This window comes from Ctenopharyngodon idella, chromosome 13, assembly GCF_019924925.1.
Source record: "Ctenopharyngodon idella isolate HZGC_01 chromosome 13, HZGC01, whole genome shotgun sequence".
In the NCBI taxonomy this organism is placed as follows: domain Eukaryota; kingdom Metazoa; phylum Chordata; class Actinopteri; order Cypriniformes; family Xenocyprididae; genus Ctenopharyngodon; species Ctenopharyngodon idella.
The window spans coordinates 20745805-20769303 of record NC_067232.1 but is presented as its reverse complement, the minus strand read 5'-3'; the positions used below and the strand labels follow the sequence as shown (position 1 = coordinate 20769303).

At 35.6% G+C, this 23499-nt stretch overlaps 1 protein-coding gene across 3 annotated transcripts in view; it reads left to right on the top strand.

Annotated features, from left to right (window-relative positions):
* plekhh2 (pleckstrin homology domain containing, family H (with MyTH4 domain) member 2) overlaps positions 1–22681 on the top strand; it is a 54846-nt gene extending 32165 nt beyond the window's left edge. Inside the window, exons 16-30 of one of the 3 annotated variants that reach the window (XM_051916622.1) lie at positions 452–532; positions 617–769; positions 3585–3693; positions 8962–9074; positions 9254–9333; positions 9487–9584; positions 9665–9837; positions 11357–11512; positions 11603–11700; positions 13877–14018; positions 15192–15337; positions 15422–15551; positions 15937–16023; positions 16132–16281; positions 20431–22681. In XM_051916622.1, the coding sequence (XP_051772582.1) occupies positions 452–532; positions 617–769; positions 3585–3693; positions 8962–9074; positions 9254–9333; positions 9487–9584; positions 9665–9837; positions 11357–11512; positions 11603–11700; positions 13877–14018; positions 15192–15337; positions 15422–15551; positions 15937–16023; positions 16132–16281; positions 20431–20616 (1902 nt within the window). In that variant the 3' untranslated portion in view covers positions 20617–22681. Of the gene's footprint in view, positions 1–451; positions 533–616; positions 770–3584; positions 3694–8961; positions 9075–9153; positions 9334–9486; positions 9585–9659; positions 9838–11356; positions 11513–11602; positions 11701–13876; positions 14019–15191; positions 15338–15421; positions 15552–15936; positions 16024–16131; positions 16282–20430 lie in introns of all 3 variants that reach the window. The other 2 variants (XM_051916621.1, XM_051916620.1) reach the window with 2 other exon arrangements.
* The last annotated feature ends 818 nt before the right edge of the window (positions 22682–23499 follow it).

Below are 23499 nucleotides of genomic sequence, written 5' to 3'. Positions count from 1 at the left end.
CAATTTATTGCATCCTTGCTGAATTAAAGTATTAATTTCTTTTAAAAGAAGAACTTTTGAACAGTAGTGTAATTTTATACAATTTCTCTTTATTACATTTTCTGTTGTCCAAAATAAAGGTTTGATATTCTTGTTATATTTTTCATTACTTCCGTTTTATGAATTGTTTGTTTCATAGTGATTTACTGTGTAAATTATTGCTGAAAAGAAAATTAAATAGCCTATAATCCTAAATACTAAATAATGTAAATACAAATATGTTGTTGATGGCATTTTTATCGTCTTTTTTTCCTGGGTAATACAAAAAAAATTGTTGTCACAAATTATTTAAACTATATATAACATTCTGCTCATAAAGTCACTCTACCAGTTTGAATCATAACCCAAGTACAAGTTGTAGGTGTTTGTAACATGTTTGCTGTGTGTTATCTATTGTCTCTGACTCTTTAAGGTGAAACATGGCTACTCTAAGCATGTGTGGTGTGCGCTTTTCGGAAAGACTCTCTACTACTTCAGAAGTCAAGAGGACAAGGTCTTCTGTTTACTTAAATCAAAAGTCATCTTGCACAGGACATCTGTATGTGTGCATGCACTAATATCATATTTCCCTATCAAGTTTCCCCTAGGTCAGATCAAACTGTGGGAAGCTCGTGTGGAGGAAGTGAATAAGTCATGTGACCTAGCTGAAGTCTCTGCTCAATATACCCTCTCCATTCAGTCAATGAGCCAGGGCCCAACATACCTGCTCATCGACTCACCTCATGAGAAGGTACAGTAGGCAAACCATTCTGAATTATATTTAACTAAAACCACAAATACCTGTGCACCAATGAGTTTGAGACACAGGTAAACAGAAGTGCCAATAAACAATGTATTACTACAGTTTCACTACAGTTGATGCACTGAGCAGCCATATTGGTTGGGCTGTTCCCAATCTCAACTCTGTCTTGAGGAGGCATTCCAGTTAAAAGTTCCTACTGGGAAATAGGAACAAATAGAACGCATCATAATATAGCTGCAAATGGCAGTCATCGGGGTACAAGCATTATTGGCCCATGTGAATGATTAGCGATCCAATTGAAATGTATCTTATGATGTGTTTTTATATAGCAATCTTTACTGAAAGTTAGGGATTGATTATTATACACTGTATGTAGTGTATGTGTGGACACATATCAACATTTAAATTTAGAGGAATCCCATGTCATAGGATGTCACAGGACAATTTCAAATTATATAATTTGTGTTACGTTGGTTGCAGTGAATGAGTGAATTAACAAGGGGCAGGTGGACACAGTAGTTTCAAACAAACCAGCGTTGTCAATCTCTTTGAATGGCTATAATCATCATAGACAGTGGCTTCACTATATTTGCAGCAATTTTTGGTACATATCAACGCATAATGTGCATTGATTACTACATTGACGAGTACAGTAGTATTTTATTATGGGGAGTGATGGAGAGATAACATCAATATGATTTGCTTGTATTTAACCCTCAGGTATTCCTAACTTATGGGCCACACTCATACAGTCAAACCAAAATTTATTCAGACACCTCGAACATTTCATACATTATTACAGTTTATTCACTATAGTTTAAAAAAATTGGTAATAAAATATAAGATCTCAGAGTTAAACTGTGTCAGAAAAAAAATTATCTTAACTATGACAGAAAACACTTAAGCAAAACATGGTCAGGTCAAAGTGTCTGAATAATTTTTGGTCCCAAATTTTTATAAATTTTACTGGTAGTCCACTGTATGAAGAATTTTTTGGTATAATACGTCACAGTTAATATCCTCACTTACATAAATGAACTATAGTGTCCTGCACCCACTTGAATAAAAAAAAAAAAAAAAAAAAAATTATATCTAGTGTCTGAATAATTTTTAGTTTGACTGTATGCTACTCCTTGACGATCATAACCTTTTTATTAATTAAATAAATGTCCTATATTTTAGTTCAATAATATATGTAATATTTTGAGGAGATTTTTGGGGTAATAAATAATATTATAATTATGATCAATTAATGATCATTTAAAATATATTACTTGTATTACAATTAGTGTAGTATTTAAGGTTAAAATAGAGAAAAGGTTTTAAATTCCAATACAAAGAGGCACAGGTATCTAGTGGCCAGAAAATTATAATATTCATATTTAATGCCATGGTTCACCCACTACTACATGGATATGCATACAGGGCTGTACCTCTAGTCTAGTTTCTCAAAAGAGCATTGCCGGTCATAATTGATAATTTATTTTGTAGGTTTTGCGTTTGAATATATATTTAGTCATGATCAATCACTAGATTTTTAAAATTTTAGATTTTTTAAAATGGTAAATTTAAAAAAACGTTACTTGCATCATAAAGTTATTTTATAATACTCACATAAGCACATATATTACACAAGTGAATATTATTGAATGCAAGGAAATACTGAATTTAACCCAAGAAAAAAAAAAAGACAACCAGTTGCATTCAACAAAACACATTATCATAGCAAGAATATATCCAGTGAGAGGCTAGACAAGTTTTTCCTTGAATGTTCAGTCTTTATAGAAACTCACGTGACTTGCATAGAGGGAAAGATGTCAGAAAGACTAACAACTGTTAAAAATATGTCAATAGCATCTGGTTATGGTAGCTACTTAAGTGTTGCTCATTTTAGCTAACTGTAATTAGAGTCTGACTATATGCCACTACAGGCTAGATTCCAGAGAGGTCTACTAATGCATTAAAATGTCAAAAAATGCAGTAATTTCATCAACTTGCCAGTGAGTGTGCTTGAGAAACACTGAAATGGGGTTCAATACTGGAACTATTCAGTGTTTGGAACTATTTGTTGCCCCACGACACGCATTACTTCCACATTCTTCAATTACTATGGAAGTCTATGGGAGTGTCGCAACTGTTTTCCAACGGCTCTGTAGGAAACTAGGTCAACTAAGGAAGACAGGAAATAAACACAGAACTGGGAGCACATAAAACTAATCCTGACAATTTGCAGCTTAAACTTAATTATCTGATGCATTTATGTCAAGGCCCTTTTCATTTTTATAATTTATTTCAATATATGTTGCCTTCTAACCTCATGTTTGCAGTTTAAGTGTTTGTTTTATTATTATATTACTATAAGACATATAATTTTGTCTATTCATTTTAAATGGACATCGTATACATTTAATCATGCCTTATGTGCTTAGACCCCTAAATAATGAAATTACATATATAAAGATGTACTAGTACTACTTAAGTGGGTCAAAAAAACACTCTTTAGTTCAACTAATAGTATTTAACATAAATTTAAACTGTAATGCTTTTATTTCATTGTACATAAATGTTAAGTGTCTGAAAACATTACATTCACTTAAATATATTCTTTTAAAGTATGTTATTTATGTAATAAGTACTCCTTAAGTATGCTTTAAGTATGCTCTAGTATGGGTACTTCTTTCACAAGGGATCTAATCTCATCATGGCACAGAAAAGGTATAAATTCAAAGATAATCTTAAATGTTTGGGTAGTTCATGATGAAACAGAATGTCATTGTTGCTTGTCTGTGTTCCTCTCCTGTAGATGGCCTGGTTTTACCATCTGTCTGTGGCAGCGGGCACTGCAGTGGGGCAGGTGGGAACTGAGTTTGAGCAGCTGGTTGGTAAACTGCTTAACGTGCAGGGAGACCCAGGTAAGAAACTAACAGCTGCATTCTGGATAATCGTGTTATTAATTTCATGTATTTCATCGTAGCGGAGTATCCTACATCAGAGACATACAGAACAAGGAAAAATCAGCTATGGGAAACAAATCCCAGCATATTAGAGCCATCTTTCAGGGCCTGATGTTTACAATTGGTAGTCTTGTCCACCATGTTGCTTATTCTGGCCAAGAACCACCAACTTAGACAGGAAGAGACATTTACTGTAAATGACCAACCACAATTGATCATACTATAACAATAGGCTGACACAAAAACACTAGTCCAAATAATGACGTTGGAATCTCTGTGATTGGCTCCCAGGAGGTGCGCAGATCCACTATTCATCAGATGGTCTGTGAAAATAAGGGTGAATTAGCATTTTTAGGACCTCCAGCAAAGTTTGGATTTGAGGCCAGGGATGTGATTTTTCCATATTTATAAGGCTTACAGCTCATGGTCTGGTATTTTCGATGTTTTGGTAACTCGGTTCATAGTAAATGCTGCTTCACACGAACTCCATCTCTGCAAGTGAAATTGGGTCGCTTATAACCTGCATTTTAAAAGGTCAACCATCTTCCTAAACTTGTAATGATATATAAATCTGTTGTCAACAGAAGAAAAGCTGTTTTCCCAGCTGTTTCCCACCAAAATAAAATTATTTTTAAGACAGCCACACATATTAGTATTGTAATTTTACTTTTGTCCTAACCCTAATAATGAAAATAATAATAATAGTTATTATTATTATATAGTCAGATTGAGTGGGGGTTTCCTTCTTTTTTTGTCCTTTTTGTCCTATCACCTGTCTGGAGTAATACTAAATCTGATTAAAACTAACAAAGTCCTCTAATTTCAATTTCAATACAGTCAACGCAACATGGCTCTAGTTGTGTTTGTAAGAAACAAAACAGATTGAGTCTGTGGTAGTAAATGAGGGACACAAAAGTAGCACAGGTTTCAGTTAGTTGGATGCTGGCTGGTATATGCCTTATTTTGCACAGAGGTGTAAAGAGTACCTGAAAACCATACTTGAGTAAAAGTACAGATACCTTACATCGAAAATGACTCCACTACAAGTTACAAGTCACCAATTCCAATACGACTTGAGTAAAAGTCTTAAAGTATCTGATTTTAACAGTACTTAAATATTTTACTCATGCTGAATGTAGGCTCAGAGATGCACTAGTCCTGAGAGACTGCCAGTGAAAATAACAAACAATTGATTTGTAAGATGAGAAATCTAGTTTATTTTCTAAAATCAAAATAAAACTGAACACCTCAATGTTGCAATAAATCAAGGTCAACACAGCAACCTTTTAAACATCTACAAACTCTTAAGTCTCAGTTGAGCTCAAGTGCACAGAAAGGCCATAAGTAAACCAATATCCTTCAAAACGGTCTTGTCAATATAGCGGATAAATAAAACAATGTTAAGTAAAATTAAATAGTCGAAGTCTACTGTATGTGCTGGTTTGAGCCTCATCACCAGCTGCAGTCAACATCTGCGATCAGCAACTGCCTGCTAATGCACTCACATTCACGTAAAGTATCCTTGATGACAAGTTTTGGGTGAGTAAAGGCAAAACGCACAAAATATAGTACCTTCAATGCCCTTAGATGCAAATATCGCTATCAGAAACAAACTGCTGCAGAAAAAGTTAGCTGCCATGAAAAATGTAATGTGTAATTGCATTATTAATCACAAATGTAGTGGAGTAAAATTACATTTACTTGCTCAAAAATGTAGTCAAGTAGAGAGTAAAAGTTGCCAATATCTTTGATACTCAGTACAACTACAAAGTAGCCAAAAAGATACTTAAGTACAGTAACTAATTACATTTACTCAAGTACTTTACACCTCTGGTTTTGCATCACGGAAGTAAGATGTTTTTGCTTATTGTTTGTTTGTTTTTTAATATGCAAGACTTCATTAACCCCCTATTTAAGTTAAGTCAAGTCACCTTTATTTATAGCGCTTTTACAATGCAGATTGTGTCAAAGCATCTTTACAGTGATAGAGGGAACATAATTTTGGCTGTACAGCAGCTCTAGAAGAAAATAGTGTCAATGTCCAGCTTAAGTAAGTTCAGAATTTATTAATTCCATTGTAAAAAAAAAAATCATTAGTTATAGGGATGCACCGATACCATTTTTTATGTACTGAATACGAGTATAGATATTTTTTTTCTGGTACTCGCCGATACTGATACCGATGCCTATACATTTATTAATTTCTTTTCTTTTTTTGGTGATGTGGCAGTTTTCCAAGTACAATACAGTGAGACTAATGAATGCAAAACAGCTTCTTTATTATTACTTCAATGAAAAAAGTAATAATTTTTATGTGCTTGTCACAAACTTAAAGCACAAATTTCACAGTGTCCAATAACCTTCAAAGGGCATAATTACCAAAGTTATAATAATAATAATAATAATCAAGTCTTTTTTAACCTGCTTTTTAAAAAGTGCTAAACTAATATTACAGAACATATAACACTGTGAACCAATGTAAACACAACCTAGGGTGACCAGATTTCTCATTGTGGAATACAGGACGAGTGGGCAATATGACCATGATATGAGAAATTTTATTTCACGATATATATATATATATATATATATATATATATATATATATATATATATATATATACATTCATTTAACATCTTTTGTTGTTTTATTAACATTAATGACAGACAAATATTTAATTAGGCTACTCTCCCTTTAAGACCGAATCCATGAATGTAATATACTGACACATATCCTGTTTTCACCCACCTGGTTACGTGCACTTAAGTCAAGTCAAGTCAAGTAAAGCCTTAACCACTTAAAAGTCATAACCGACTGTATTTACGTGAGATATTCCACACGATGGACATTTTGACAACTTTTTGTGCATTTGACTATTCAGGCGCAAGGAGAACTGATCGCGCGCTGAGAACTGGGATCGCGCGCAAGAAAGAGAGAGCACGAGCGCAAGAGAGCGCTTCTGGTCTGTCATTCAGTGTGATTTGCATGCAGTTCGTAATGTGTCGGTTGTCATCAGTAATTCTGAAGTATTTCCACACCCCTGAGGCTGACATTGTTTCTGCTGCTGCTGCCAGTGTCTCTGTGCGCAGAAAATTCTGTCAGTTACGTCACGTGAGGTATCGGTCTTTGGTATCTGGGATATTTTTATGAGTACGAGTACAAGTACATGAGCTTGGTATCGGCCCAATACCGATACTGGTACCGATACTTGGTGCATCCCTAATTAGTTATTAATTTAGTTCAGTTATCTATACAGCAGCTCTGGAAAAAACTGTGATGTCATCATCCAGCTCAGTTCAGTTCACATACAATCAATAGTGTCAATGCAGGCAGATCAGAAACATTGTTGAATATCAAGTGTCCCCAACTAAGCAAGAGGCAACAGCGGCAAGGAACCCAAACTCCATCAGGTTACAGAATGGAGAAAAAAAAACCTTGGGAGAAACCAAGCTCAGTCGGTTCTCCTCTAGCCAACAAATGAACAGTGCATGATTATGATTCAGGCAGCATTACAGGTCATAAATCAGATTGGGATCGAAATAGTCAAAATATTTAATCCAGTTCCATCTGGTTGAAGATTGGATTCATCACGCTAGTATGGAAACGGTTTTGTTGGGAATCTGTGCCACTGGCTGTCATGTCTATGAGGCCTTTACAGGGGATAGTCTAGTTGACAAAATCTAGCTGACACTTCAGGGATTTGTTGTGCTTGTGTCTAGGTGTGGGTCCTCCTTCTAATCTCCTTCGGCCCGGATCCGGCTGACTACGGTAAACCTTGGGATAAACAGAGAGACTAATATTAGCGTAGATGTCATTCTTCTTATGATGTAATGAGTACATCTGGTGTTATAGGAAGTGTTCCCAGTTTCGGCTGACCTAATTTATGCAGGCTAACAATCCTTTAACGGATGTGAAAATATAAATTGATAATGTGTTATGTGTATGCCAGGTTAAAGAGATCTAGACTAAGAGTTTTTAGTCTAGATTTAAACTGTCAGAGTGTGTCTGCTTCCCGAACAATGCTAGGAAGACTGTTCCAAAGTTTAGGTGCTAAAAAGAAAAAGGATCTACCGCCTGTGGTTGATTTTGATATTCTAGGTATTATCAACTGGCCAGAATTCTGCGATTGCAATAGACGTGAAGGACTATAATGCATTAAGAGCTCGCTCTAGTACTGGGGAGCTAAACCATTTAGTACTTTGTAACTAATTAGCAAGAGTTTAAAATCTATACCATGTTTAATAGGGAGTCAATGCAGTGTTTACAGAACCAGGCTATATGTCACTGTCTGACATGATACTGTAGTAGAGGGTTGCATGGTTATAATTTTTTTTATCTCTAATATTGTCAATCTTGCAAGTAAAGAAGTTCATAAAGTCATTACTGCTGTGCTGTTTGGAGACATCAGAAGTTGAAGCTTTATTTCTCGTTAATTTAGCCACTGTATCAAATAAATACCTATAGGGTTGTGTTTTGTTTTCTTCTAAGAGATTTGAAAAATAAGTAGATCCAGCTGTTTTTAAGGCCTTTCTGTATGCAAAAATGCTTTCTTTCCACAAAATGCGAAAAACCTCTAGCCTATATGTAAATAACTGTTAAATGAATAAGTGTCATAAACAGTAAAACTGTTTGCCCTAAAAAATGTTGTGTTTATGATTATGAATGAAATTAAAATAAAATATATGTTAAGAATTAAGTTTGCAATATAAAGCAGTATAACGGACTGCTTTTGTACAGGTAAAATAACTGGAAGTGAGTGACACCAGAAGCCAGACACATTTACAGGGTTAGTTCACCCAAAAATGAAAATTCTGTTATTAATTACTCACAACTCGTGTTGTTCTACATCCTTAAGACCTTCGTTCGTCTTTGCAATGCAAATGAAGATATTTTTTCCAACAAGGAATTTATTATCTGTATTGAAAAAAAAGATGCAGTGACTAAGTGATTTATTCAGTTGTTTATGGCCAGCAGAGGACCTCCAGATCTCAAAGACCCCAAGCAATTGTGTGGTGGTTAACATCACTAAATGAAAGGACTGTGGTATGTGGGTGTGCTGCTTGAGGTTGAGACTGATTTGACATATGTTATTAAAATGTATCCATGGCAAACACTATATCATAAAATTAGTTTATTATCAAGTTGTTCATTTCAACCTCATGCTGCCCTAAATTGTAGCTGTATAAAAATAGTTTAATGTCCATATTTGTCTGATTCTTTTTCAGGGTCTTCGCTCTGGAGACACCAAATGCTGTGTTTCACGAAGGAAGGACTGTCTTCTCCACTCACCACCCTGCCTTCACAGGCTCTACAAACTGAAGCCATCAAGCTCTTTAAGGTGTGTCTTCATTCATTACACATTTGGGGGGCATGGCCCCAAAACAAGGGCAGAAACACTGTTTTTCTCTTCTTTACAGACATGTCAGCTCTTCATTAACGTGGAAATTGACACTCCAGCCATAGATTATCATGTGTCTCTTGCTCAGTGTGCTCTACAAGTGTGTCTCACCCACCCAGAGCTGCAAAATGAGATCTACTGCCAGCTTATCAAACAAACACAGAAGAGACAACCACACGGACCGCCTAAAACCCTGCAGGTAAGATAATTAAAAATCACATGCTTGAGATGTGAACACACACCACTAGGGGGGGGTGCTTGGTTTTGTTTTGTGTTTCTTGCCAATTTGGGAGTGATTTATGAGGTTACAAGAGAGGATGTCAATGACTTGTTTTCATTTTCTCTAACACAGGGATGGCAGTTCCTGGCTCTGTGTGTCGGTCTTTTCCTGCCCACACATCCCATTCTTTGGTATTTGCAGGTTCATCTCAAAAGGCATGGAGATTCAAGGTAAATCAGAACAGATGTCATACTCTTCCCTGAAACACATCCTACTCAGTTGCTCAATCTCTGAATTGTTTCCAGGACAGAGGTGGGAAAGTACGCCATTTATTGCCAACGTTCCCTGGAGCGGACGCAGCAGAAAGGAGATCGGCAAGCCCGATCGTCACGTATGGAGATCTTGTCAATCTTACTCAGGAACCCTTATCACCACTCTTTGCCCTTCAGCGTGCCTGTACACTTCCTTAACAACACCTACCAGGTCCAAACAGATGCAAAAATGCTTTATGATCAAGTAACAGTTAATCAAGAAATGAATATTGATCTGTCATTATTTACTCACACTGATGTTCTTCTAAATTTTCATGCAGCTCATTTTTTTTCATACGAGTAACCAAAAATGACAAAAAAAATACTATAAAAGTATTATAAAAGTGGTTCATTTTATGTTTGTATTATATTCCAAGCCATCTGAGAAATTCCTACAGAAGACTTGGAATAGAGAGCAAGAGTCATATGGATGACATAAAACTTTTTATTGTGCATTCTGGATCTTGATGGTCACTATGAATCACTCTGTTGTGTTTCTGTAGCTTGAATGGTAAAGCATGACTTTAACAAAAACGTTTCAGGTTCGATATCCAAAGAATGCAAAATATGCAAGTTGCTTTTCAGCAACTACCAAATGCATGACGGTATCTATATCTATACTAAAACAGTGTGAAAAATTCTTCAAAAAGGACTCCCATGGGCAAGTTTAATTTATTTAAATGTATATTATTTTCCAGTTTTGCTTGGCTCTAAAACATTATTACTGATTACACTACTGTTCAAAAGTTTGGGGTTGGTAATTATTATTATTATTTTTTTTAAATATCTTATGCTCACCAGGGCTGCATTTAATCAAAAATACAGAAATAAAACCCAGTAATATTGTCAAATATTAGCACAATTTAAAATAATTATTTTCTATTTTAATATATTTTAAAATGTAATTTATTCCTGTGATGGTAAAGCTGAATTTTCAGCATCATTACTCCAGTCTTCAGTGTCACATGATCCTTCAGAAATCATTCTAATATGCTGATTTGCTGCTCAAGAAATATTTTTTTATTATCAATGTTGAAAACAATTGTACTGCTTTTTTTGTGGAAACTAATTTTTGATTAATTTATTACATCTTTGCTGAGTTGTGGTCTAATGGTTAGAGAGTCTGACTTGTAACGCGATGGTCACGAGTTCGAGTCTCAGTACTGGTATCCGAGGGAGTGAATGAACAGCGCTCTCTTCCACTTTCTTTACCCACAACTGAGGTGCCCTTGAGCAAGGCACCTAACCCCCAATCGCTTCCCGGGCGCCACAGCAAAAACGTCTGCCCACTGCTCCGGGTGTGTGTTCACTGCTGTGTGTGCACTTGGATAGGTGAAATACAGAGCACAGATTCCAAGTATGGGACACCATACTTGGCTACTTGTCACGTCACTTTCACTTTTATTTTAATTTCTTAGTATTTCTGTTAAGTATTTAAAAACTTACTGGTCCACACCACCAAATTATTAAATAAAAATAACCCTGAAAAGCTGAAAAAGTCATCAACTCAGTGTGCTCAGACATTTTTATATTCCACGGAACAAAAATAACAGTTTAGAACATCACGATGGTGAATAAATAATGTGGGAATTTTCATTTTCGGAAGAACTGTTTCTTTAAAAATGAAATTACAAACTATAGGTATTTCACCATCTACCTGTCTAAGCTAACAGTCTGTCTTTGTGTGTCAGGTTGTTGGTTTTGATGCTTCAACCACAGTGGAGGAATTTCAGAGTCGGTTGAACCAGGACACGGGCATGAGGAAAACTGGTCAGTCTGGTTTCAGCCTTTACTCTGACGACCCCACTGGCAAAGACCTTGAGCACTGTCTTCAGGGAAACCTGAAGGTCAGACTCGCACAAACTACACACTCTGGACAGTGACTTATTGTACTTTATAACCATCTTTATCTTAAAACCAATGTGCTGTGTCCTCAGATCTGTGACATTATTGCAAAATGGGAGCAGGCCTCGAAGGAGCAGCACACAGGCAAATCAGAGAATGCCAGGACGGTGAAACTCACTTATAAGAACAGGTAGAGTACAGCGGCCAGATTCACGAAAATCTTAAGAAAGTTAAGAAAATTCTTAAGATGAGATAAATTCTAAGAAGTTCTTTAGAATGTTCCTAAGTGCAATTCTTGAAAAATTCTTAAGAAGTTCTCAAATATTATCTTAAGAACATCTTTTTTTCTTAAGAAGAAAATGACAGGCTGTGGTGTTATTTGATTGAAAGGCAGGGATTGCAGAGGACTTGCTGAATGAAAAACACCTCAAAGCCTGTCTTTTTGCGCTGCCTACAGATTCCGTAGTTATCATAATAAGCGCGCAGACTATTTGTGTTGCGACTGGCTTGACGGCAGTTAATCATTTAGCGTTGTGATTTTAATGTGCACTGTGTCAAGTTAAAATAGTTATTTTAAAAGACATTTTTTTAAGATGCAGTTGTCTTACTTGTGCTCTCTCTAGTGAATGTGTCTTGTATCTGTGTGTGCTGCCTCGCTAGTTCTAGCTAAAGTGAGTGCATCATGTATACGCATTCACTCTAGTGATCACTGTTTTAATGATCAATTTTTGTCACTTGTCCACATTTCTGGTATTAGTATGTATTATAGGTAGCTTGTGTTATGTTGTAATTCTTAATCTTTGAAACAACCCAATAAATTCATTAAACATCTTATCTTTGGGGATTTAAGACAGGTTGGAGGTTATCCTAACTTTAAAGGATTAGTTCACTTCAGAATTAAAATTTCCTGATAATTTACTCACCCCCATGTCATCCAAGATGTTCATGTCTTTCTTTCTTCAGTCGAAAAGAAATTAAAGTTTTTAAGGAAAACTTTCCAGGATTTTTCTCCATATAGAGGACTTCACTGGGGTACAACGGGTTGAAGGTCCAAATTGCAGTTTCAGTGCAGCTTCAAAGGGCTCTACACGATCTCAGTCGAGGAATAAGGGTCTTGTTTAGCGAAACGATCGGCCATTTTCTAAAAAAAAAAAAAAAAAAAGTATATACTTTTTAACCACAAATGCTCATCTTGCACTAGCTCTGCGACGTAATCACGTTGGAATGTAGAGGTCTGCATTCCCGATAAGATTTCTTGCTGCGCGGGATTAAATTTTGAATGAAAGGCAGATTGCGGTCGGTAACTATAGTGTACTTTAGGCGGGAGCGGGCGTTCTGACTATAACCCGGTCGCTCCCGAGATGCTTTGGCATCAGCGCATCTGTGTTGAACTTGAAGTGAACAAAACTTTCTGCAGTGGTGGCGTTCACACAATTCCCAGTTCTCTGTCCTGAGAAACCTGGCAAGATATGTTCTTTGCAATAGAGGTCTGCGCGAGTGCACCTTCAGAGATCATTCAACCTTTGTGATCTGATTTTGGAGGAGAGATGTTCTATAACGATCGTCAGTCAGCGTCATTCTGTTCTTGCATGGATGTTAAAAAAGATTTCATTTTGCAGTATAGCTAGTAAGCCAACAGTTTTCGTTTTCGTATGTATTTTTGGCTTAGCCTATAGGAGGGACATGTTGTAGGCTATTTAATTTAGCCTATTTTTTCTCTGTGATATTTAGCCTATTATTCTTTGTGACATTTTTTTCTCTGACATTTTTTAGGGTGTTGACAGCATCATAAGACAAATAACAAATAAAAATCTTGTATATGCTATGCAACATTTTATATTTGTTATCCCAAATCACTCTCTTTCTTTAGGGGAAGTTTAAATGCGAGATTCTGGAAACAATCTAAATTTAGTGGGACCCGTCGGGTCGGGAAGAAAATCACTATATGCGGATAGTGGGTGAACACAGAGTGAATTTTAGGCGGGAACAGGTGCGTGCAAAATAGAACCTTGCGGGAGCGGGACGACCAAAACAGTCCCGTGCAGACCTCTATTGGAATGTTCTTGTGAACTAATCCATTAAGAAGTTATTTGCGATTATTTTTAAGAACATTCTTTTCAGGAATATGAATACTTCTTAAATGTTGTCTTAGGAAAAAAGACAAGAACATTCTTAAGAAAAGTTTTTGGGAATACAAAATATTCTTATCTTTTTTCTTAAGTTAGAAAATATGAAGAAAATAGCAGTTAAGAAGAATTTTATTCTTAACAATGTTTTCTGAATCCGGCCCCAGATTCTTAAACAGAACATCAGCAACAAGCCTACTGTACATCCAACAAGCTGCAATTTGTGTCTGTTCCCTGTAGGTTGTACTTTTCCCAGCAGATGAGAGGAGAGACCGAGAGGGAGCGGTTGCTTCTGGCATACCAAACAAATGAGGAAATTACAGCGGGTCACTTCCCTGTCAACAAAGAGCTTGCTTTAGAGATGGCCGCCCTGCTTGCTCAGGTACACGGTGCTGCTCCTATTATGCTACTGGATAAATCTTACACACCTGTCAAGAACATGTTCAAGTGATATTTCACCCCACTTTGTCAATGAATTAAACAGCCCACTACATCTCTTCAACCACACGCCCTCTCTCTAAAACCAAGCCTCCAATAGCACGTCGGCCAACCTGCAAAAAATGACTCTTAGGCACACAGTGGATCTGATTGGCTAGTTTTCTGATTTGCTAAAATTGTGGAGTGATCATATATATCAAATAAATGACTTTTATGAACTGGTTCTTTTAAAGAATTGTTCAAAAAGACTCAGATCAGTCAGTCACAAATCAGGTCCCTCACAATTACTAAAATAATCATTAATAGTTTTGAAACCAGAATCTGTAAATTCTGGATAATTTCGATCCCATTCTTATATAAAATAAATCACTTAAAGCACCTCTAAAGACAATTAGCTCAGTTTTGGCTTCCATTAATTTAATATTTTTATATTGTAACATTATTTTCATGTCAGTTAATCAAAACCGATTTTCATTTCTACAATGCAAAATAAATCATTGTCATTACTGTAATAAGACAAAAAATGTATTAATTAAATTTATAGTATTTATGGTAACACTTTATAATAAGGTCTAATTTGTTAACATTGGTTAATGTATTAACTAACATGAACTAACAATGAGCAATACATTTGTTACAGTATTTATTAATTTTTGTTAATGTTAGTTAATAACATTAGACATCTGTTCATTGTTTGTTCATGTTAGTTCACAGTGCATTAACTAATGTTAAGATTTTAATAATGTATTAGCAAATATTGAAATTAACATTAAATAAGATTAATAAATGCTGTATTGTTAAGTATTGTCAATTCTTAATTCATGTTAACTAAAGTAGTTTACTAATGTTAACTAATGAAAACTTATTTACTGCTTTAAATTCATGCTCATTTAAGTAAATAATCATTGTATTACAGTAATTTGTCAATGGAGATTTGGCAAATTACTAATGGCAGTTACTAAAAAAAATGTCTGAAAACATTGCTATAATGAGAATTTGGGGAGAAAATGTCCTTAATTTTCACTGAAATAATGCCATAATCCAAAAAAAATCTTAATGTTCCTAAAATAGGCTTTGTTTTCTTTTAAGTAAACTTAATGCGTTTTGTGTCACGCAGGTGGAATTTGGGGACTTTGAGCGCCCATTTTCTAGTCCAGGTGGTTCAGGAGCTGCACAGACTAAGTCTAACCAGACCCTCAAACAGGTTCTAGAGCGTTTCTACCCAAAGCATTACAGACACACCTGCACTGAGGAACAAATGAGGTATTTATGCCTCCAGTGAAACAAACTCAAATATGAACACAAAGAATTTGATTGGCTTACAAACTGAAATGCATACATTCTCAGGCAGTTGCTGCAGAAACTCTCTACCCGATGGGCATCCCTGAGGGGTCGCAGTTCATCAGAGTGCATACGAATCTACCTGACAGTGGCTCGGAAGTGGTCATTTTTCGGAGCCAAGCTATTCGAAGCTGAGGTGAGTTAAAGCCCGTTCACACCAAGTACCATAACTATAAAGATAACGATAAAGATATACAGTAGTTCTAAAAATGATAGTTCTAAATATAAAAGAATAGCAGAGTTCACAATCAGTTCGCTAATCAGATTACATCCTGCTTTAAAGAGATTGAGTATTTAAAGCATCAGACGACTGCAGCACGCGCTTATAATAAACAGAACAATATTGTGCGTTGGTGTGGACCCTGATATAGTTATCTTTATAGTTAATGATCTTGGTGTGAACTGGCCTTTAGTCTCCTAAGACTAAAGGTGATGCGTACAATTTTTTCAGTATTTAAAAACTCAAAAAAGTATAAATGCTGTGGCATTGTTTCTTAATCTTACTCTCTTTCTTCCTGTAGCCTGTGACTTCATCTCCACAGAAGAATGTGCATGTTTGGCTGGCAGTACATGAAGATGGAGTCAGCATATTGGAGTTTAACTCTATAGTAAGTGAACATATTCTCCTCAGAGCTGCAGCAATCTTACATGTTATTTCAAACCAATTCATATTGTTAGTGAATGGCTAAGATGAGTTTTCACCTTGTGTTTTCTAGAAAGTCCTTGCATCTTACCCTCATAAAAGCATTGTGACATTTGGATCATGTGGTCAGGACTTTATGCTGGTAGTAGCTCTGAGTTCTGGCACCAACACATCCAAAGATAAGTCTACAGAGAAGCATTTATTTGCTATGACCCCATCTAAGGTAGGTGTTATGCTTTTAAATGAGTATTTTTGTTTAAAAAAGAAAATTGTTTTGGAAATGACAATTGTGGGACAGTTGTAATTTGTGTTTGGAAATGACAATTGTGGGACAGTTGTAATTTGTGTTATATATATATATAACACAAATTACAACTATTATTAAACTAGTATTAAAAATTTAAAAAATTGAAAATGATGGCATATATATATATACAGTGGGTATGGAAAGTATTCAGACCCCCTTAAATTTTTCACTCTTTGTTATATTGCAGCCATTTGCTAAAATCATTTAAGTTCATTTTTTTTCCTCATTAATGTACACACAGCACCTCATATTGACAGAAAAACACAGAATTGTTGACATTCTTGCAGATTTATTAAAAAAGAAAAACTGAAATATCACATGGTCCTAAGTATTCAGACCCTTTGCTGTGACACTCATATATTTAACTCAGGTGCTGTCCATTTCTTCTGATCATCCTTGAGATGGTTCTACACCTTCATTTGAGTCCAGCTGTGTTTGATTATACTGATTGGACTTGATTAGGAAAGCCACACACCTGTCTATATAAGACCTTACAGCTCACAGTGCATGTCAGAGCAAATGAGAATCATGAGGTCAAAGGAACTGCCTGAAGAGCTCAGAGACAGAATTGTGGCAAGGCACAGATCTGGCCAAGGTTACAAAAAAATTTCTGCTGCACTTAAGGTTCCTAAGAGCACAGTGGCCTCCATAATCCTTAAATGGAAGACGTTTGGGACGACCAGAACCCTTCCTAGAGCTGGCCGTCCGGCCAAACTGAGCTATCGGGGGAGAAGAGCCTTGGTGAGAGAGGTAAAGAAGAACCCAAAGATCACTGTGGCTGAGCTCCAGTGATGCAGTCGGGAGATGGGAGAAAGTTGTAGAAAGTCAACCATCACTGCAGCCCTCCACCAGTCGGGGCTTTATGGCAGAGTGGCCAGACGGAAGCCTTTCCTCAGTGCAAGACACATGAAAGCCCGCATGGAGGACTCCAAGATGGTGAGAAATAAGATTCTCTGGTCTGATGAGACCAAGATAGAACTTTTTGGCCTCAATTTTAAGCGGTATGTGTGGAGAAAACCAGGCACTGCTCATCACCTGTCCAATACAGTCCCAACAGTGAAGCATGGTGGTGGCAGCATCATGCTGTGGGGGTGTTTTTCAGCTGCAGGGACAGGACGACTGGTTGCAATCGAGGGAAAGATGAATGCGGCCAAGTACAGGGATATCCTGGAGGAAAACCTTCTCCAGAGTGCTCAGGACCTCAGACTGGGCCGAAGGTTTACCTTCCAACAAGACAATGACCCTAAGCACACAGCTAAAATAACGAAGGAGTGGCTTCACAACAACTCCGTGACTGTTCTTGAATGGCCCAGCCAGAGCCCTGACTTAAACCCAATTGAGCATCTCTGGAGAGACCTAAAAATGGCTGTCCATCAACGTTTACCATCCAACCTGACAGAACTGGAGAGGATCTGCAAGGAGGAATGGCAGAGGATCCCCAAATCCAGGTGTGAAAAACTTGTTGCATCTTTCCCAAAAAGACTCATGGCTGTATTAGATCAAAAGGGTGCTTCTACTGAGCAAAGGGTCTGAATACTTAGGACCATGTGATATTTCAGTTTTTCTTTTTTAATAAATCTGCAAAAATGTCAACAATTCTGTGTTTTTCTGTCAATATGGGGTGCTGTGTGTACATTAATGAGGGAATATTGCAGCCATTTGCTAAAATCATTTAACAAAGAGTGAAAAATTTAAGGGGGTCTGAATACTTTCCGTACCCACTGTATATATATATATATCATCATTTTCAATTTTTTTCAATTTTTAATACTTTTATTCAGTAAGGATGCATTACACTGATCAAAAGTGACAGTGATGACATTTATAATGTTACAAAAGATTTCTACTTAAAAAAAAAAAAATGCTGTTGAATTTTCCATTCATTCAAGAATCCTGAAAAAATGTATCACATTTTCCACAAAAATATTGAGCAACTGTTTTCGACATTGATAATTGTAAAAAAATGTTTTTGAGCGGCAAATCAGCATATTAGAATGATTTCTGAAGGATCATGTGACACTGAAGTAATGGCTGCTAAAAATTCACCACATGAATAAATAAAATTTTAAAATAAATGAAAATTAGAAACCACTAACAGTTATTTTAAAATAACTTTATTGAATGTATGCTGTTTATTGTTCTGTTTTAATAATAATAATAATAATATGTATTATTCACGTCCTTATTTTATTCTTATTACTATTAATATTATTATTATTATTATTAACGCCGTAACATTTTTGTATTTAAAATGTACAAAATCTATATAATGAGCCAGTACATCATGAATCCTTTTTCTAAACCGTGTTTTTGTCTTATCCTGAAATCACTATGGTAGGCTACACCTATCATAAGTGTTTGTATCGGGACTATTTTAGACTGGTTCGAGTTGGCACTGCTGCAAAGTAGTAGGCTACAGTACCTGCACAGTACCAAGACGCCTGCAATTTTGTTTATTTACCGCTAGAGCGCCAAAAGTTTCGGACTGCAGCTTTCATATATAGCCTAATTAAAAAGCATGTCACTGAAAGCCAAATAACAGATTTGATTTGACTGAACAGTGGCAGGGCTTAATTTATGCCCTTGATTTTTTTTTTAAAAATCACCCTTTTTTTTTCTTTTTAAATTGACGCGACCAAACCAAAGTGACCAAAGTGAAGCCAAGCATAATAATAAAATATATAATATACATATACAAAACAAGAATAAAAATTTATAAGTAGCTATAAACAAGCCAAAACGAATTCATTTGAAGCGAAACTGAGAGTAAAACCAGCGTTGTTCTCACGCAGCCTACCTCTCTCGTTCGGCACAAATTCAAATGTTTCCATATTAGCAATGTATTTGGATGCTGAACTATCATTTATTATGTAAACTAGGATTTGTACTTCACTCCTGTTTTATTATCTACGAAAAAATCATCCTCTTCACATGATCAAAAATGTGTTTGGCAGGACCAGTTTCAGCGGTGGTCACGCTGAACGGCACAGATAGGATACTACAGAGTATTTAAAATGAGCAGTGTAACTTTTTTATATGTTTGGTTGACTGTATTTTATTTTAATAATGAACAGGCTACAATGTCAAGTTTGCAGTGCTAGAATATGTTGTGTGCGCACGTGAGGTGCCGAGCGATCAATTTAAATACGCCGTAATTTACAGATATGAGTAAGACATCATTTGATACTGTAAAGTTTACTTTTATTTGTGTACACTCACACAAAAACCAGAACATTGTGCTTTTGCAAAACAAAGAAAAAAGGATGCTCTTTTTGCCATCTCAGTTTCCTTTCCGTGAACTTGTTTGTGGAGCGCCACGCCTCACAAAAATGAATCAAACTCAGCACCATATAGGCTAGGCTAGCCTACTATTTGTCACTGAGTTTTTTCTTTCGCTTTGTTAATCAATTAAGTCAAATATATTTTGTATATTTATTCATTTTAGACTATGATTTTATGAAAACAAATTTTATTTTTATTTTATTTTTAATATAGGCTAACTTACACAAGCTATCCTGTCAATCTATTTTTTGAAGTCACAGGTTTGAAAACCTGTGATATAAAGAATACATATAAAATATTCAATGTTTTATATAAACTATACATATAAACTTTGATGGCGATATTAGAGCCATTGCAAAAGAAACTATACATAGCTTACATGTCGCATTAAACTGGCAGATTTTAGAATGTTGTAGGCAATTCTTTTGCAAGTAATTACAAGTTTAATCTTGTCTTGCCTGGATCCTTGGTGTAAACTCGTGAACGCCCCCCAAGAAGCCCGTTGTTCTCTGAATGCTCCTGTTGAGAAACACTACGTGTAGTTGAAGAAACATGCGGAAATGTATATATTCTCTCTTACAAAGGGAGAGCACACACACACACCAAAGTACACAGAAACACTGGCTGATAAATACTTAAGTTTGCCATTCATGAACATTACATGATGACATCTAACATTTCATAGAGAATTGCTAGAGAATTGAAATGCCACAACAGCATACATACATGAAAATTTTACAAAGTGTGTCCCACAGCATTTCTCTGCTTCCTTTGTTTTTTTAGGTTCGAGACCTGACGCTGCTCATAGCCAACTACATTAACTGCACACAGCAACAAAAAGCAGCAGTGCACCACCTGTCAGCCCCAGCCCTGCTTCTGGCCCTGTCTGGAGAGATGAAGAACAAGGAATCAAGGAGCAAGTCTCCTCCAGCTGCCTGCAGACCCAGCAAAGCACCCACCCTCCTTTAATATATCACTGGTGGATCATGTCATATGTCTCAGTCCACTCCTTTCATTAGTAAGTTGTAAGCTAGTGCCAAAACCATCTTTACAATGTACTGATTTACATCAAAGGAAATATGGAAATTAAATAAGAGACATATCTCTTTTAATCATCTAATATTTAATTAATCTGTTAGAGAGATGAGGGTGACATGGTTCACAGTAGTCCTCAACATAAAAATGGGTGAGATCTCATGAACATGTCCAAGTCATGTTCCACTCCAAAATAATAAAAAATAAATAGTAATTTGCATGTGAAAGTTAAGCCTTTTTTGTATTGTAACATTATTTTTATGACATTTTGCCCCAGATTTTCATTAACATTTTTTCCTGATATTGAGATTTTTATATATATATATATATATATATATATATATATATATATATATATATATAAGCTATTTAAAACAAGATAATTTAAACTGTTTTCGTACAATGTTGTTTTTTTAATCCAATCCGATCTTGAATCAGTAATGCAACTTTGCGTGGAAATGTGCATAATTTTCATGAAAAAAAAATGTCAAAGAAGCAAACAAGCTTTTTACCTCCTTGTACAAAATTTTAAAATGACTTTGGGATGAAATATAGCCAGAACTGTTCTTTGACAAGTTTCATGAGATTCACCTAAGTGGACTTTTGTCATGCCAACATGGTATTCTAATACTTCTACATCTGTATATGAAATTCAGTGTGAAAAGACCATTTTCTACTTTTCAGGCTCTAGCAACAATCTCATTTCAAAGGAATATATAAACCCAGAACACTAACTAAAACATTTCCTTACACGCAAATGTATATGTAGGCTATACATTGTTCAGAGATATGTTGGCTTGCTGGAGTTTACTCAAACGAAACTGGAAGTAAATTTTGATTGCAGAATGAGTAATACTACAGTTATGTATCCTGCCACTCTGAATCTCACCTTATTTTTGCATGTTTAAGCTTACACCGAGAGAATGTAAGGATTACGATACAACAGGAAGTGTACAGAAGACGTGTGGTTTCTGGTGAAGGAAGCCAGCATGAAGTCATAGGATGACTGCGGTATTTTAGAGAGTATGTACCGGTTTACTTAACAAGGGGCTTGAGATTCATAAAGAGATTCAATGCAGGAAATACAAACTAGAAGGTTCAACAAGACCCATACCTAAAAATACCACAAAGCCAAAGAAAATTATATATAGCCGAATAAATATAAATAAATATAAGCCAAAGCATTTCATCATTGAACAAGGGACACTTTGATAGATAATGTCATGGTAAATTGTATTTATTTATTTCTAAAGTGTATTTTCTATAAATATTATCTATTATGCTATTTTAAATAAATGTCCTTACTCAAAAACTAAAATTGGATCTGTTTTTAAAATAGAAATTCATCATAAGTTATATTAATACACTACCATTCAAAAGTTTGGGGGTCAGTATCTTATGAAAGAAGTCTCTGCTCTGCCACATTTTTTGATCAAAGTAAACAGTAATAATGTGTAATATTACAATTTAAAATGAATATTTGATTTATTTTATGAAATATATTTTAAAAAGTAATTTATCCCTGTGATGGCAAACTGAATTTTCAGCATCATTACTCCAGTCTTCAGTGTCACATGATCCTTCAGAAATCATTCTAATATGCTGATTTGGTGCTTAAGAAACATTTCTTATTATTTTCAATGCTAAAACAGTTGTGCTTCTTTTTTTGTTGAAACCATTACACATTTTTTCAGGATTCTTTAATGAATAGAAAGTTTAAAAGAAAAGCTTTTATTTGTGACATATCTTTACTGTCACTTTTGATCAATTTAATGTGTTCTTTCTGTATAAAAGTATTAAATTCTTTAAAAAACAAAATCTTACCGACCCTAAACATGAATGGTAGCATTCCTACTGTATATAATGCATATACTGCTCAGGAATACAAGTCAGCTACAGTTAAGTAATCTAAAATGTTTTTTGTACAGGACATGAATGATTGTTTGGCTTCTCTTCATCAGTATTCTGGTTATAAAAACTTGCTTTGTATAATTCCAAATGTTTGTTCTGACTTGTTGCTTCTGTTTGTTGACACACTTCCTGCTATTTCCCAAACCAGTGGAAAAAACAGGTATTTTTTCCATGTCACATCTTCCCACTTGGCGGCTGTTTTTCTTTGTGCTTTGTCCTATTGGCAGACTTCCTCACTTCATTACACAGAATCAAATCCATTTTTTTCAATTACTTTGGAAATGTTACTTGGAACAATTCGCCCTTCGATTCAGTGTAAACAAACAAGTTTTGTCATCCTCTACCCTTTCATTAGTATCTGTGTTGGCCAGCCATGACTCATATTATTCTTACAACAGGAATGCCGAGTCAAGTGTCACCTAGTGTGCTAATCTAGATAAACACCTGATACTTGAAAACTATTTAAGATGGTAACTTATATACTCTAAAGCCAATGATGTAACAAAATGGTATTGCTTATAACTAAATTGTGTGCCTTTTAAGTATCGTCGATAATGTAAACCGAAACACAGGTGAGTGAACCATCCTCACAAAAATGTCCCTCCCTACTGTGACCCATACTCATCTGACAGGCTTTGTTATTTAATCCCTCCTTTTCTGCCATGGAAACACAGACTGACTATATGTGACTCCCAACTCAGGTGTGAGCACGGTTGGGGGAGGGCAAAATGTGATCCACCTAAACCTGTCTAAACTAGTCTGAGAAACAAATGCTTGAAGCTCTTCTGGGAAAAAAATACTAGGGGACTAGAATTGAAAACAAGGGAGTGCCAGCCAAGCTTTTGTGTGAAGATTTCTCTTAAAAAAAAAAAGAAAAGAAAAAAAAAGTCAGATTTATGTCTGAAT